General features: G+C 28.5%; 1 protein-coding gene across 3 annotated transcripts in view; it reads right to left on the reverse strand.

Moving 5' to 3' along the window:
• The window catches only part of LOC107446586 (Ig-like and fibronectin type-III domain-containing protein 2), a 102,281-nt gene that overhangs the window by 37,910 nt on the left and 46,675 nt on the right, over window positions 1–17,696 (reverse strand). For all 3 annotated transcript variants that reach the window (XM_087161417.1, XM_087161415.1, XM_087161416.1), the window contains exons 3-6: window positions 5,455–5,555; window positions 5,257–5,362; window positions 3,032–3,142; window positions 1,924–1,980 (exon numbers count right to left, since the gene is read on the reverse strand). In XM_087161417.1, coding sequence (XP_087017543.1) covers window positions 1,924–1,980; window positions 3,032–3,142; window positions 5,257–5,362; window positions 5,455–5,555 — 375 coding nt within the window. The remainder of the gene's footprint in view (window positions 1–1,923; window positions 1,981–3,031; window positions 3,143–5,256; window positions 5,363–5,454; window positions 5,556–17,696) is intronic.

Genomic DNA, 17,696 nt, shown 5'->3' on the forward strand with positions numbered 1-17,696 from the left:
TTAACCAATAAAAAATATTTTATTTTAAAAATATTTTATAAGAAGGAGATGAAATTTTTTTCATCGTTTTATTATATGTAATCTTAAGTTTAATTTTATGTTCGAAAATTAAATTTGCAGCCCTGAAGCTGTATCTGGACAAATTATGGACTTTGATTTTGGTGTAAGCAGAAAATGAATAAAATTAACCGAATTATGGTTTTCTTTGAAAATAAAACTAAAAAAAGAACAGCCATAAACGTTCAAAATAAATAACAGAAGTATATTTTTTTATTAGCGAATTCAGCTATTTTTATTTGAAAAAAGCAATTGCAAATTATAATGCAATTATTTTTAAATATATGTCTTTTTCATAATTTATTCAATATATTGTTATTAGAAAATTTATATATTTTAGAAGAAAATTTGCCATTTCTCTTTCATTGCCTCTTTACTTTAAATGCAGGTAAATAAAGTAGAATTTTGCTTCATGTAAAATATGTACGTTATATAACTCCTCAATGGGTACTTGAAACAAGAGAATCAATGAAGTAGTAATGCATAAGGATGTGATTTAAATCAGATTTGATTGGATACGCGTAAGAGACGTCACGCGTGTGCGTCGGACCTGATTGGCTTCTAAATCAACAAATTGATTTATTAGTAGGTATCGCTTTAGATCACTACATCACTTGCAGGTATCCAATCCTTAACCGATTTGCTCCAAATTCGGTATGCATACGCTCGAAGATACGGATATATAATGATAAAACTGTGTATATTTTAAAACTTCTGAGACGACCAGCTCATGCGCTACATCCCATAGAGGGAGTTTACCATTGATTTTCATAAATATTTTGCAATCTGATAGATTTTGTAACTTACAGCTTTATTTAATCAACTGATTTTCATTGGACCCACTGTTACTAACTAGTTAATCTTTGAGGTTAAGTTGAGGTTTGTGCTAAGTTAGGTTAGCACAAGCAAGATCAACATGGCTAATTCTACGTGTTATCAGAGTTAAGATTTAGAAAGATTTAAAAGCACATGTTTTTATTGTTATTAAAACGTATTTCTATAAAAACTTAAATAATTTTATCTCAGCAAGAAAAAAATTATATTGAAATCATTTATCAAAAGCTATTTTATGGCAAAAACTGTGATTGAGGTTAACTCAGGGGTAAGAATATTTGCAAAGTATATATTCATAAATGTAAATATGTAAAGTGAGTTTTAGTGAGTTAAAACAGTTTGTACCATTTTTTAGTTCTTATTTTATTTTTCTATTTTTTATTTATTTCTATATTGTTATGAGAAATTTAACTTTTATTAATTATGAGAAAGAAAAGGATAATAAATAACAAAAAAATAAAAATTTTGAAATGAGTAGCAGTTTAGCAAGATAATTTGTCGCAAGATTCTAAGAAATAATTGTAGCACTATGATATTAGTACCATGATAATAAAAATCAATTTTAAAAATATTTGGGCCATATTAATTTATAAATTATTGACTCTCTTTTTACACCGTTACGGTGAAAGGGTATTTATCTAGTTTATAATAAAGAAAGAACTCTCTATTGAGTAAATTTATTACTATAATAATTATATATATTTTAAATTAAAATGAATTTAATTTTTATCAAATATATAAACAGAATATCACATTCATCATAGGCGAAACAGAATAAAAGTTTGGCTAAATGCAGTGGTATTATAAATGAGTGTCATAATTTTCTTACAAATAATGTGTTTAAAACATGTAATTATATTCGCAAATTAATAATTTAGCACTGTAATTCATCGCAAATTAATATTTTTATGCATTTAAGCAAGCAAAATTGATCAACTTCATATTGCATATACTTAAGTATCAATGTGATAATAGTAAAGAATTACTCAGTAAATAAAATAATGTCATATGTATTAACATTAATTAACTTACTTGTATAATTATGATCCACTGGGAAGGCTTTGGTACTGGTTTGAATTCTCTCTACCACTATAAAATATATTTTAATGAATAATTACTAACTTAAGATTAAAATTTTAAAATAATATTAATTCAAATAACACTTATAGTTGATTTGATAAACTGACGAGCGAAAGTAATTTGTTTGCAATATTAAATAATGTAAATTAATTCGTCCAATTTAAAAGTAATTGTTTTAATGATAATCTTCAATTAATTAAGTTTGCTTTCTAATTAATTTGGTTTAATTTTTTTTTGATTAATTTACATTAATTTTACTTTTTAACCATATAGCAGCGTTCCCTAACCTTTTATCACCGTGGACCTGTCAACGTTTGATAATTTTACCGCGGCCCTCTGGGGGTGGGGGACGTTGATTGTTTATATTTTAGATTATTTTGCTTTATTAATTTAAATTTAATCATATTTAAACATGCCTTCAAAATAAAATACAGTTACACCAAAAAATAAATATAAAGTGATTTAAAATTTTAGCTTACTAGAACATTAAATCAATGAGAACCCTGATCTTGTTTCTTTGCAATGAGACGGTTCCATCTGGGGGTAATCGGAGACAATGATACATTACAAACATTAAAAAATTTATGTCACTATACCTTCGGGGGCCCCCTTTTTCTAAAATAAATAAAATTTTAATGGAACACAGATATTTTTAATTTGGGGTATAAACCTAGGAATTTAACTTTAGTTTCAATGAAATGGGCGGACCGGTACTATTTGATCCACGGACCGGTACCTGTACCTGATGTTTAACATTTGCTCATTTTAACTTGATGGGAGTACCAGTTTTTGTTTCTGACATTTATTAACAAAGGGGATAAAATCTAGGAAAGCTGAAACGAATTTCAATAATAAATTGATCAGATAATTGAAAGGTATAAAATAGCAAGATAAAAATTTAGGAATCAATTATATTTTATCTCAACTTTAATTCGCTAACTAATTTGCATTTATCATGGGATAAATATTATACATTTAATTATCACTAAAAATTGCACACGTCATCAGCAAAATAAGAGTTTTACAAATATTATCCAAGTACAATAGGCAGACGTCTTACCTGAGAGTAGCCTAAATATCTGCATTCGAGGATTTGTGTTGACTTCGCAGATATATCGACCCGAGTCATTAACTTGAGCTTTTTGAATTTGAAGCACCCATGTTTCATGTCCTGAAACAGATTTATTTATACATTTATAATTATATTTGTAATTTATTCTTATCTATAATCATATTTGTTTATGCAATTCATAATTACATAAGTGATTCATAATTATTTATGTAATACTTAACTCTTTATGTAATTCATTTTGTTGTTGTTGTAGTTCATTTACGTCACACTAGAGCTGCACAATGGGCTATTGGCGATGGTCTGGGAAACATCCTTGAGGATGACCCGAAGACATGCCATCACAATTTTGATCCTCTGCAGAGGGGATGGCACACCCCTGCTTAGTTAGCCCGACGACCTGCACGCGAAGCCGAGCACTATGTAATTCATAATTCTTCATGCAATTATAAGCACGTTGCTTTATGCTACGTTATAAGCACGTTTGGTTTCATAATAATTATTTTATTTAGAATTTCGGGTTCGTCGTATGTAAAATCCTGTAATTAGATAAGTTGACGTAAAATCGCTCCATATTGAAAAAAGTGTATATTTAATAGAACTAAAACTGATTTTTTTTTAAAATTTTTTTTAAGTTCTTGTTTTAAAAACAAAAGCTTTAGCAATTGAGGCGCAGTTTATTTTCAAAAATAGCTACGCACAAAAGTACTTTCAATTTCTTAAATATTAACAAAAACAAAAAAATGTTATTTCAATGATATACCATAATCAATATCTTCTGAATTTTTAGAATCCTTTGTCAAAATTAAAATAAAACAATTGTTTAGTTTAAACATTATGGACAGCAAATTGATATTTAATCCAAGAGAAAGAACTTCATCAAAAGTTAGCAAATTATTAACGTTAAAGACTTGATTTAAAATCATTAAAATATGTTGGATTGTTAAAAGAAACAGAGAAAAGCGATTATTAGAGCCAATCAATTTTCTTCCAATAATCAATAAGGTTTCGATGCTTTTTAAGCACGCCTTCTGCAATAGTGACATGTTAAATAATCTTTATTACGTTTTGTAAGTTGCGATCCCGAGTATGCATAGTTTCTTTTATAATTTATTTTTACTATGTACTCTAAAAATCCATATTTTGAGCTGTGATTACGAAACACTCGGCATATTGAAGTATATATGTTACCGCTTAAGCTCGAAAGCCGTAAATATATACTTACTTAGTATATATTACTATAGTAAATCTACATTATTAACTAAGGTAATCTGTTAAAGTGAGGAATCAAGTGTTACGGTTTCCAAATGAATCAATGGCTTCCAAGTTAAAGAGTTGTTTTCTCTCATCTTATCAAATAGTTTATTGATTGTTTAATTGTATTAACTTGCTTTTTATAAATAAATATAAAAAATTTTCTTAGCTAAAATAATATTTTAAAGCGTTTAATTCTTTATATTATAGTTTTTAAAGTGATTGATGATTGATCCTATCAAGTATGTTGATTATTTGACAGTAGTAACTTTATTTTTTAGAAAGCGAAAAATAAATAAATATTAAAAACACGTTTGTGTTATGTAAGCGTACATAAGAGTTGTTGTTGTTGATCCACCTGAGATCTTTTTTGCGCGTGGGTAGAAGGTAACGTGAAGATTACCTGGGTTATTTTCAGATTACTTGTTAATTTGAGAAATGAAGCAATTTTTTGACACTTTAACGGATTACCTTAGATAATCTGCACATTACCAAGATAATCTGAAGAATAACTTATTTCCACATTTAAGTGGTAACATATTTGTATTTGTCCTTTTCGAAGCTACACTGTGAAAAATTTCGGATCAAATTACAGTAAAAATTACCGGCGCTCAGGTTGCCGGTACTTCGATATTTTTTTTTACCGTAAAATCAATTTTTACCGGAACATGTTACGCAACAAAAAATCTAAAATACCATAATTTTTTCAGTAATAATTACCGTAAAATCAATGAATCATTCTAATAAAATAAATATTACTGTAAAAATTACTGTATAGTTTTTTTACGGTAAAAATGGATTTTACGGTTAAGATGATTTTACAAATGATGCACCCAAAGTGCAGATACCGTAAACCATAATTTTATCCAAAATTTTTTACAATGCATAAATATACCAAAATATTCCTAAGTTCAAGTAAATTTAACTTACATCTACGAATTAATTTTAAAAAATATAAGTACCTTTTTGATGCAACAAGGAAAACCTCGAATCTGGTATGATTCGCACTTCCCCTGCACTCAAAATTTCTGTCTTGTTGGAGCCTGGTACTACCCGCCTCCATATTATCTATACAGATTAATATTAATTAGAATCTATTTTTATATGTCATGCACATCATGTTGTTTCGATTGACAATATAAGAATAATATTCTACTCACTGTATAATTTTGCAAATTCTTTACGACGCAATCTATGAGTACAGCATCCCCGGCCACTGCCAGCAGAGGCTCTAAGGGAGTTGCTTCTAAAGTTGGAGCACCTAAAAAAGAAAGCAATAAAATAAAACAAATCTATACATAATTGACTTACTTATACAGGAAAAACGAACTTTTTCTATAAGACACAGTGTTGAAGATTGACATAGTAGCAGACGATTATTTTCAAAGAACAAAATTTAAATTGCTGTTGAAGATTGACGAGATTCACCAGGTTGGCAAAAAGTATGAAATTAAAAAAGGACATATTGTATTGGTGGTTCACGTTTTCTCTTTGTTTCTTTGAAAGAATTAGTAGACAATCTTTTCTTCGATTAGTTGAAGTTTTTCCTATGTTTTTTCTCACAAGGTGAAATTTTTTTTCGTTAAATTAAGCAATGAAATTTTATTTGTTTTTTGTTTCGCAATATTTTTTCTGTGCTGCATTTATGTTATTTATTTAGTAGTTAAGAATAAAAGGTTCTTTTGGTAACTGTAACACACAGAAAACAATTTTATGTATAAAACTGCCAACTAATTAAGTTATCACGCTTACACCAATGAGTATATAATTTAATATACAAACTTGGTAGGAATCTGTCTAATATGTAGTAATTTTTGAAGTTTCAATTACTATTAGCAATTTAAAACATTTATGTTCAATAATATGTAATGAATAGGGATTAATAAAATTGTAGATGGCAATAATTAATTTATTATTAATTATTTACAAGTGTATTGCTTTAAGCTAAGGGGTCCCACCTAATGTAACCCAAGGAACTGATTTCACAATTCGTTTTAGATTGCATCGCAATTCGAGCTTTCTCAACTTGCTCAAAGGATGCTGATAAGTTTTAGTCTAATTTCATATGTGTGCTGGTACTTTTTTTTCTTCAAATGAAATTCTGAAAATTTGTAACATATGCATACGGTGAAACCTTTGATTTATATACACTTCATTCAGTTTAAAAATTGAAAATTAAAATTAGAGCAAATTATTCACAGAATTTTCTGTGTTTATAACTGTAAATTTCAGTGTTTGGAGACACAACAGTTTTAAGTCCTTTATTTCAACACGAACTTCTCTAAATGAATAAAAACAAAAGAAAATGAATAGTAAATGAGAAAACCAAAGTAGTATACCAAAGTTAAAAAAAATAAATTAGATTAAATTAATGAGCAATGTATTTCTTGCCAAATTCTGCTAATAAAGTGCATCCCTCTCCAGCGTTAATTATCATGCGTCATTAAAACTAAAATAAAGCTCTATATTATTATGCAACCTGGTGTAAATCAATAAACATAACTAAAATAAAAATGTGACATAGCAGTTAATTTCTTTATAGAAATTATTCGCCTTTAATCCTCCATATATATTATTATGCAACCTGGTGTAAAATAATAAGCATAACTAAAACAAAAATGTGACGTAACAGTTTATTTTTTTATATGAACTATTCGCTTTTTATCTTTCATCTATAATATTATGCAACCTATTGTAAATCAGTAAACATAAATAAAATAAAAATGTGACATAACAGTATATTTCTTTATATGAACTATTCACTTTTAATCCGTCATCATATTATTATGCAACCTACTGTAAATCAATAAATATAACTAAAAAATGTGACATAACAGTTACTTTTTTATGTGAACTATACGTTTTTAATCCTTCATCTATGTTATTATGCAACCTATTGTAAATCAATAGACATAAATAAAACAAAAATATGACATAACAGTTCATTTCTTTATAAGAACTATTTGTTTTTAATCCTTAATCTATAATATTATGCAACCTATTGTAAATCAATAAACATAACTAAAACAAAAATTTGACATTACAGTTTATTTCTTTATATGAACTATTCGCTTTTAATCTTTCATTTCTGGTGAACTTGGGGTTATTAAAAAACTGTATCATAAGCCTTCTTTCTCGAGACTTTTTAACATTTCTGAAATCTAAAACATGAAATCCCATACTTCTGTTTAAGAATTACAGCTTGCCTCGAGAATTAAAACATTAAATTGCACCTTAATAAAAATATTAATAAAGCAATAAAAATATATATAACAAAAATATAAGACAGAAATAATATAAATAAAAGTAATAAAATATTAATAAATTCAATGAGAATATTAAGCAAGTCAGATAATATTACTAAGCTTGAATTGGATGTATTTTAAGCATTAATTTCAGAAACTATGATTACGGTGTTAACTAAATTTATGTGTTTCACATTTCCCTATCACATGATGTATATCACATTATCTCATTTTAAAAACTAAAAGAATTCAAGCTTAAATTACCTCAAGGAAAATATTTCTTCATTAATCACTCTTTTCTGCCCAGTTATGATTATTTATACTTTTTTGAAAGAATTGTTAGAAAATCAATGGTTTGTTATGCAAACTGAAACTTTTTTCCTTATGACTGAAATAATTTGGTAAAGTTTAAAGATTTCTAAGTCTAATTGAAGTAAATAAATTGATTGGAATTCCTTATTTGGTAAGTGGTGTCTATAACTAAAGCGAACATTTTTTTAAATAATATCGTACAGCACAAATAGAATTTCTAAGATTAGAATAGTTCGATATAGTGCACGAAAAAACATATCATTTTAAATAATCTTTGGCCTAATGATCGGATTATTACATTTCCAGATGCAATTTTCGTAGTTTACAAGGTATTTCTACGATTAATTTATTTATAACAGTTTAATTGTTATTATAAACTCTGATTTAAACACGGTTTTTGCCTATTACTTAATAAACTGCAATTTTTTGTTATTATCTCAAAAACCAAGCAATGGATTTTTAAAAGGATTTTTCTCATCCATTCCTCTTAAAGCAACAACCAGCAGGCCTCTGACAGTTTTGGGCCAAGGACCCCCACTTTTCTACATCTGATCCTCTAGGTAGCTTCAAGATTATCAGAGTAATTTGAGAGCTGAAACAATTTTTGCTACCCAATTAATCTGCACATTTACTTAACTTGATTTCTGTACTTAAGCGGTATTGCAAACAAAATTCGATCAATTAGTCAAAATTCAAAAGCTATTCAAGTCATAACTTTTTTTTTTCATATCGTATACATGTTTTGCTGTAGAAAAACATTTACGTTAAAATTTTCAGACACGTTGTCACGGTTCGAACATCGATATAAGAAAAAGTGAGAAAAACTTGATATATTTTATTGCCTTTTCATTTCAACTTCGATGTCACATATTTCCAAATCACTGGCAGAGCATGAAAATGCAACATATGATGTCAGCAATGAAATATCCGGTAAGAAAAATTGAAACGAAAACGAAGAATAAAGTTCCTTCTACGGAAACTACATAATTTTATAATATACCTTTTTCTAAACTTTTACATTTTTCTTTTTATAGCTTTTAAAATTTATGTATATATCTTTGAATGAATTGATAGAAAAATTGTTGAAACATTCTCTCAGAAATCATTATTTCTCACAGAACTCATTAGAATTTTTATTGCATTATTGTTAATAATTTTTGAGACAGTAGAAACACATGATAGTTCACATTTGCTGCAAACTAAATGTGGTGCCAAGTTTAATCCTTTTATAAGACCATGGGAAGTATTCTTCCCACCAGCTTCATTGGTTCTCAGTTGTTGATGGGAAGTTATTTTCCCTCCTATAATTTGTTCGGCCATTTGCTGATATGACAACAATTTGTCTATCAATTCATTCAAAGATTTATGTATATATCTTTGAAGGAATTGATGGAAAAATTGTTGAAACATTCTCTCAGAAATCATTATTTCTCACAGAACTCATTAGAATTTTTATTGCATTATTGTTAGTAATTTTTGAGATAGTAGAAACATATGATAGTTCGCATTTGCTGCAAACTAAATACGGTGACAAGTTTAATCTTTTTATAAGACCATGGGAAGTATTCTTTCCACCAACTCCATTGGTTTTTAGTTGTTGATGGGAAGCTATTTTCCCTCCAATAATTTTTTCGGCCATTCGCTGATAGCATCAGAAAGCATTAAAAAGAATACCAATTATTTACATAATTGTTTACATAAATATGGGTAAGATTAAATAGCGTAGGGTCCGGAAGAGAGACCACCACTGCGTCGCTATTTTCTCTAACGCGTTAAGCATTCGTTCATTTGAGCATAACTCATTGAGTTTATTTGTAGTTATAAACATAGAATTTATAAATTAGGTTATTTATAAGCATTTAAGTTCAAATTTATAACCAATTCTTAGCAATAAATAAAACTTTGAAAATCTCACCTACCTTCTCACCAAAAAAATGACTTAAAAATAAATTAATTTTAGGTATTAAAATAAAATAATCTTGTTTTTTTTTAATGAATCTCAATTCCGATAATATTTCAAAAGAGCATTACTGAAAAAATGGCTCTAAAAAGGATTAAACAAATCATCGTATAAAATTATCAGCATACCAACTCATTCCCTGATTTTATGGTTCTTTGGTTCAATTTGAACGGAAACATGATTCAATTGAACACTTTGTCTCAAGCCGTAGAGATATGATGGTTAAATTAATTTACTAAGTATTCAACAAATCAAATTCGCATAATATTATGATTCAACGTTGAACCAATTTTTCTGTGGGTGCAGTTGTGAGTGGAGTGAGTAGTTCTGTGAGTGAGTGTATTTTAAGTTGGTTCGTGTAAGGGGACACGGTAGGGCATGTATCAATAATGCTAAAATTGATCTTTATGATGTACCTCTAAGAACCTATTTATGACATCGATATCGCTTTAAAATTTTTGGGGGACATTTGAGATTATATCAGTTGTTTGCTGTAATAATGTTTTAGCGTCAATAGGAATACTTTTTGAGTTTGGAAAGATTTTTGCACAAAAAATGATGAAATTTTTTAAAAAAATTAAAAGTTCTGTGTTCATAATTCCTTTTTATAAAAATTATGCCAAAGATATGTATTAATTATTGAAACAATATCTTGTCTGGATGCTGAGAAAAGGTACAGCGAAAAAGGTCAGTTTTAGCATTATTCGTATATGCCCTACCGACTACTTGTAAGGTAAGGATAAGTATTTTGTCTTAAACCTCTAAGTTAGGACAGTTATTAATTTAGATAACTAAGTATTCGGCAAATCGAATTTGCACGATATTATGATTCAAGTTATACTAATTTTTCTGAAAGCGTCGGCAAAAAGCTAGATTATGCATCGTCTTTATTTCGTGTCTGCAAGCTTTCAATATACGGAATATAAATCCCTAAGGGCGCTTTTTCATTACACGACACGATAACGACAAAACGGATCCGATTGTCGGCGAACGACATAGAGTCAAGTAAAATACATGGTCAGCAACGGAGCGCTTTTTCACTCACCGATACGATAACGATTATGTCGTATCCGACACGACGATAACGTTTGTCGGAATCAAATGTCGGTTAGGCAAGAAAATTTCTCCTCAAATCGTGGCGATTCTATTAGTTGTTGTGTATCTTTCCTGTTTTATCTCCTCTTTTGATATCATTATTTTATTCTTTTAATCAATTTTAATATTTTATTAGATCATGTCAAATGTAAAATTCGAAAATAAAAGTTTTATATAATTTATTCTCATGTCTGGTTATAAATTTTTAATTTCATGAAGTTGCATTTTTTACATTATAATGAGGTTGTAAGACGTAAACAATCATAAAAGTTTTATTTGAAATTTTTATAAATTCATTATATGCTTTAATGAAGGGATGGTATTTTTTATAATAGTAATGGTTTCATAAAAAGGCAAATAAAGACCCTTATGTATTTCAAACAGAACTCGATCCAACTACTGGTTTCTGCTTGATTGAATAATATAAAGTCTGTTCCCTGATTCAACTGAAACATTTTTTTGAAACATGATAGAACGGCTTCATAAGATAAATTTGATAAAACTCATTTAAAAAATCATCTAAAAAGATTATTCTAAATGAAACTAATATTTTATTTCGATTTGAAAAAAACGTTAATACTTTAAAACATTTAAAGAATTTAAGTAATGTTAAGTGATTACAGACATAATTTTAAGTGTAGATTGGCGGCACTTAAAAACCGCCAAATCTGTAGCTGCTGTGGCGTTAATACGTAAGTACCATTTCGTGCACCCAAAAACGTTTCCGCAGTGCTAGCTTTTTTCTTCTAAAATAAAGTAAGAAGTTTGAGACGACGATTATCATCCGGCATATTTAAAGTTTGCAGAAAAAAATCACATCAGAACACAAGCAACTGCTCACTTGTTGGGTCTTTGTGCCAACTAAATTAAATGAACGCCAATTTACGATACTACCAATAATTTTATCAAAAAATAAGATATTTTATTTCTTAAACATTTTAGAACACAACATTTATTATGTATCTAACTCCGTTGCCAAAACGAATTCAAAACTAAAACTTATAATTTTTCAAAACACGTTCAAATAAATTATTTAAATTTTATGTCTCTACACACTCAAGCTCAAAACATTGAATGAACAAGAATTTCTACTTCTCGGACTAACGATATCGGACAAGTGAAAAAACAGTTGCTTAAACGATCCGGCAACGACATTGTCGTTCACACATTTGTCGTCCGATTTTGTCGGTATCGTGTCGTGTAATGAAAAAGCGCCCTAACTCTCATTTCTTTTCCCGATATAACATTCATAATATTGACTTTTTTGCAACTAAAAGACATGTTTTCAAAGTTTATTTGTCAACTTTCGATAAATACACCCGGAACCTTCTTTGATTCTAAAAAATACTCAAAAACTATCTCTTATTATCTTTAACCACTGAAATCTTTGAAATTTAAAGACTTGGTAAAATAAATTAGTTTGGTAATAATAAGTTAAAGAAGATAAAAGCGTAATAAAAATTGGTAATAATAATAAAAGCGTAATAAAATCTTTCTCCGAGAAATATCAAGTGCTTACAAAATACCATCTAGAATCTTCTTCAGCTAAGCCTTTCGACTAATTTCTCGTAGAACTAAGATTATCAGAATTACTATAGAATAAGCACAGGAATATTAGTTTTACCAGGCCTAGAGACTCAAAACAATCAATTAGAAACTAGGCATGTTTTCTACACACAAAATCCATTCAGGTAATCTACATTTAAAAATCATTTGTTATAAAAAGAGTTAATAAAAAAAATTGCTTTTAGAACAAATTCGAAAAATCCCTTTCATCCCACTTGACTCAATTCTATTTATCGAACAGCCCACGTGAATGATTTAATTCCAACTGATTGTAAACAACTACAACATTCGATGTTGTAATTAGTAGGTCTGTGTAACGATAGACAGGTTATTACTAGGGAAAGGTCACTTCAGTGTCCTTCAAAATCGATTAAAAAGCGAGGAAAGAACAGGACTTTCTCTTGACCCTGAGTTAGAACACAACTAAAATTCTTAACCTTGGCTCCAAAACTGGTTGAACACTTTTTTTGATGCGCGCCTTTGTGCGTACGAAGCATGCCGCGTGATTTTGCCATTAAGTTAGTCTGTCTAATTCTTCGCTTTTCTAAAAGTCTCAGCAGGAGTTATATTCAATTTTTATTCAGTTACTACTTTAAAAGAAAAACTAGTTACGTAACTTCAAAATCTTCTTTAAGTTATATTAAATTCCAACTGGGCTCAATAAAATAATTAGGAAAGTTAACTCAGTGGTTTTAAGCAAAATATTCAATATATTTTTAAAACTGAAGTTAGTGGCTAAATTCTTAACTTAAACCAAAATGAAATTGTTTTCTTAATTGTAAATAGTGGTTACGTCCCCTGCTCGTTATCTCTCGCCACAATCCGGAACCTTTCTGATACCATCACTCGCTAATTTCACCTTACCCTTATACAAAGCCCCAGCTTTTTTGCTTTAATTTCTTTTACCAAATATATTTAAAGCTCGGTCCCTTAGTCGCACATAATAATATAGTTTTTTCCCCTGTAGGCCAATACGTTTAGTCATTTCGCCCTTTTATATTTCAATTTATGTCTATATTCTATATTAAATACATTAAAAACTAAGGCATTGCTCGCCAGGCCGCGACTTTACACATTGTCGACTCCCGGGCACTTCTTTGGCACCGTATTTTGAAATTCGCCAATGTTACATTCGCCAAGTCGGGTTTCAAATTTTCTCGCGAAAATCTTCGAATATTAATTCGCGCATGTTTCACTTGCGACATACGATTTAAAAAACGCATGCGTGAACATGAGGTGTGAATAAATTTAGCTGCTTTAAAAGTTTTTGTGTATTATCATTCTCTTTTTATTCGGACTTCCTGAAACACATATTTATTTCTTACTTTTTTATATCCTTTTTAGGATAAAGTTTTGTTGTGGGTGTAGGATATATGAGTAGAATATAGCTTTATAATTATTTTTATATATTTATTGCAAATAATTTATGGTGTCTTTATCAAGCATGTGGACGCAATATTCAATAATGCAGCAGGGTTTTGTACCTTATTGTTTAGTTTTTAAAACCTTTAATTTAAGTAACTACACAATTTATGAGTTTTAAGCATTTTCATTTTATATACGTGTAATGATGAGGAGATTGTTGCTGTCAGCTTTATACATGAATTTATTCTTTTTTACTTTTCTGACATTGATATCTATGATTAAATTTGATGTAATGATTCCCATTTGCAGTGCGAATAATATTTGCTTCCAAACAATTGTACTTAGATTTGACACTTTTTTGTAAATGTTATGTCCCAAACGATAAATTCCTTCATACGTATTAGCCAACTCCACAGCTTTGGTAGCCAGGATTTAAAAATTTGTAGCAGTTAAAGTGTATTTATGAGGTGAACACAGTTTTGATTAAAGAAAACTTTTTATGATTTGCAAAATAAAAATATAATGTAAACAGTAAGCATCAACTTTGACATTCTAATATCATAACTCATATCATATAAGGACAATCTGTTTATTCATTTCTGATTCATTAAAGACAAGATATTGAGTCAAATAAGAGAATCTTAACAATTTTTAAATTTAATAATTTACTTTAAATAAAGAAAGTAGTTTTAAAGCAATATGGTTGAGAAGCTGAGGACTTACACTTTTCTCAAAAAAATTAATCGATGTTATGATAATAAAACAAAACTCTTGCGATCTCAGCGAAAGTAAGATTTTTATTACCAAATAAGAAACAATTATTACCATTCTGCAAGGAACAAATAAAATAAAATGGGTCATACAGTTTTTAGACACACAGACTGCATGACAATCTAAGAATAAATGTTTGAACTTTTAAAGCAAATTACATACAATAAAAGCTATTGTGTGAAAAAAAATTAAAAACAAGTTGTAACAAATGAGACTATTGTATGATTCCAGCAACTTAAAAATTCTTTTGGAATTTTAAAGACTAATGAATACTATTAAATAATAACAGAAAAGTTTTCTGTGTCTCTTTTGTCACATTTTTGAAGCAGAATATAAATTAAAATACACATTTCACTTTTACTGATCCTGCTTTTCTCTGAATCGTTCTAATTAAAAAAGATGAATCGTGTTAAATTACGTTACATTAAGTTAGTAAATGTGTTTTCGCACTTAGGAGAAAAAAAGGCCTAATTTTAGATTGACAATAAATGTAATAATTTTCATAGTATTTTTTCCATATCTTGTTTAGAAGCCCAAAAATTGAATAAAGAAATTATAAAATATATATACCAATTGTTGAGTTATAGAATCTAATGAGCTAAAGTTGTTATAAAATTATGAATAAAAAGTTACAAGATGGATAAGTTATGAAAATAATGAAGCATAGAATGAAAGGATAAATATATGTAGCAAAATATATGATAAAATTAATTAGGAAACAATTAAAACGAAGGTGAGTAATTTCTGATATATACAAATAATAGTGATAGAAGCAAGAAAAATGGAAAATATCGGAATTTCCCCTGACAAACTTAAGAAACATTAAAAAAATTTGAGCAGCCACAACTTTAAGTTTTAATAAATATGATTTGATGTTATAAAAAATAAATTAACTATACGAAAATAGTAGTGAATATGTCATAGATTTGTTTCTTTTTGTCATGGCTTTACTAAAAATATTTTTTCTCCTTGTTTTCATAATAGCACGCATTTTTCAGAAAATATTTGAACAAATTTAATGAAAATATTTTCAAATTTTTTTAAGGACTCTCTTATGAAGAAAATATTGTCAATCAAAAGTTGTTCAGTATGAAATATATGCAATTTTTTTAAGATATTGTAAGCAGTTTGAAGAATACATATTTTTTCCAAAATAGAAACAATTGAAAACACATGGTAAAAATGAAGGAAATAAAAATAATTATTTTTCAAACTGCGTAAATTTTTTTTTAATACTTTTATCTTCAAAAATATGTACACTTAATAATGTGATGATTTATATAAGGGATTATTTTTTTAAACTTTGTTTATTAATTAAGATATTCAAAAGAAATTGATTATTCTGAAGATATAAATATTTTATTACTCCAGATTTTTATTTAATTTACAAGAATAGTTTCTATTTGAAAATTTTTTTAACCGAAATATGTATGTAATTAACTGAAATAATTGTGTGTATGTAATTTTTTCTTTATAGAAGGACGAAGTATTTTGATCTCGTTATTTGAATTTTTCTAGTCTTAAACGAGGATAAAATTTTAACTTAATTCAGCAAGCAACTTTTAAAAATATCCATGAGCGCGAAGATTCGTTTATGACTTTTGCGAGTGCTGTATTGCGGCGAGCGTAGGGTTGCCTCTGAGTGAGGGTTACTAGATAAGGCGGTGAAACAGTTGACAAATAAAACCGCGGCGAGTGGAGGTGCTCAGGAGTCGACAATGTGTAAAGTCGCCGCCAGGCCCGTAGCCAGGGGGGGGGGGGCGGTCGAAACAAATCCCCCCGCCCGAAATTCTGGGATTCAAACTTTTTAGTCTTTGAGCCTCTCAGTAAAAAGAAAAACAAAAACAGTCGAATCAAACCTTTTATTAACTAACTTTATTAAGCATATTTCAGGATATTCAGGTTTGTCCTAAAAAAGTAATCGAAAAATTTTCTTCAAATCCCCGTCGCATGTCTTTGTAAACTTTGTTTACAAGTTGATTATAATTATTATGTAATATTAATTGAAAAATAAGTATTATGTAATATTTTTAATTACTAGTTTAACTTTTGCAAACAACAGAATAAACAATATTTGTTACAATGTTTTTCCCCGACTTCGCATGTCCTTGCTTCTTACCATACCCCCCCCCCCCCGAAAAAATATCCTGGCTACGGCCTTGCTGCTCGCTACCGCTCCAACCCTCAGAACTGCTTGTGTAGTTATTTTCAGATTGCTGGGTTCACTCATTTTATCTATCTGATTTATACTAGAATGGATAAAAAGGTGGAACGAAAAAAAAATCAAGATATTGGAGTGGAATGATGTTCATTCATTGAATGCAAATTTCAAATTATGAGTTGAAAATCGTTAAAAATTTGCTTATTAGTATCGACTTATGTGGTATAAGTTTTATATTTTACACCACTCGATTGCAATCTTTCAATCAAGTGAAAAAATTGGTATTTTATCACTTCATAATAATGGGAACAAAGAAAGTTACAACCGGGAGAATTTCATTTTTTTTTTCGGGGGGGGGGGTATGAAGTAGAAGAATACATGAATAGTTATATTAGCATGTGTAAAACTGTAGTATGTCCCACAGTCTAATAATTATATCGCGTTTTAAAAAATAGCGATTAAACTGTATATTTTTGTTCTAATGTCACTCTTTTATTAGTTCAATTCTGTGAATCGAAGTATGACGAGATTTGTTAGTTTAATTTTCATGAGAACTGGTTTGACAAAATGAAAAATTATCTGAAAAAGGAAGTTCTCCAAAAAATATTACGGAAAGCAACTTCTTATACTGCAGTTACATTTTCTAGATAATTCTAAATTTAATCAGTTTCGGCACTAATTTATAAATTAATTATTCGAGATTTACTAATTTACTATTCCATAAAATATTATGGAAAGCAGCTTCTTATACTGCAGTTACATTTTCTAGATAAACTTAGATTTAATCAACTTCGATTCTTATTTATTAATAAACTATTTCGAATTCATTAATTAATTACTCCAAATTTATTAATTAATTATTTCAAATTTATTAATTAATTTTTCCAAAATAACTAATTTATTACTCCAAATTTATTAATTAATTAT

Source organism: Parasteatoda tepidariorum, chromosome 4, assembly GCF_982258835.1.
Source record: "Parasteatoda tepidariorum strain Cologne lab strain chromosome 4, Ptep-v5.0, whole genome shotgun sequence".
Taxonomy (NCBI): Eukaryota; Metazoa; Arthropoda; class Arachnida; order Araneae; family Theridiidae; genus Parasteatoda; species Parasteatoda tepidariorum.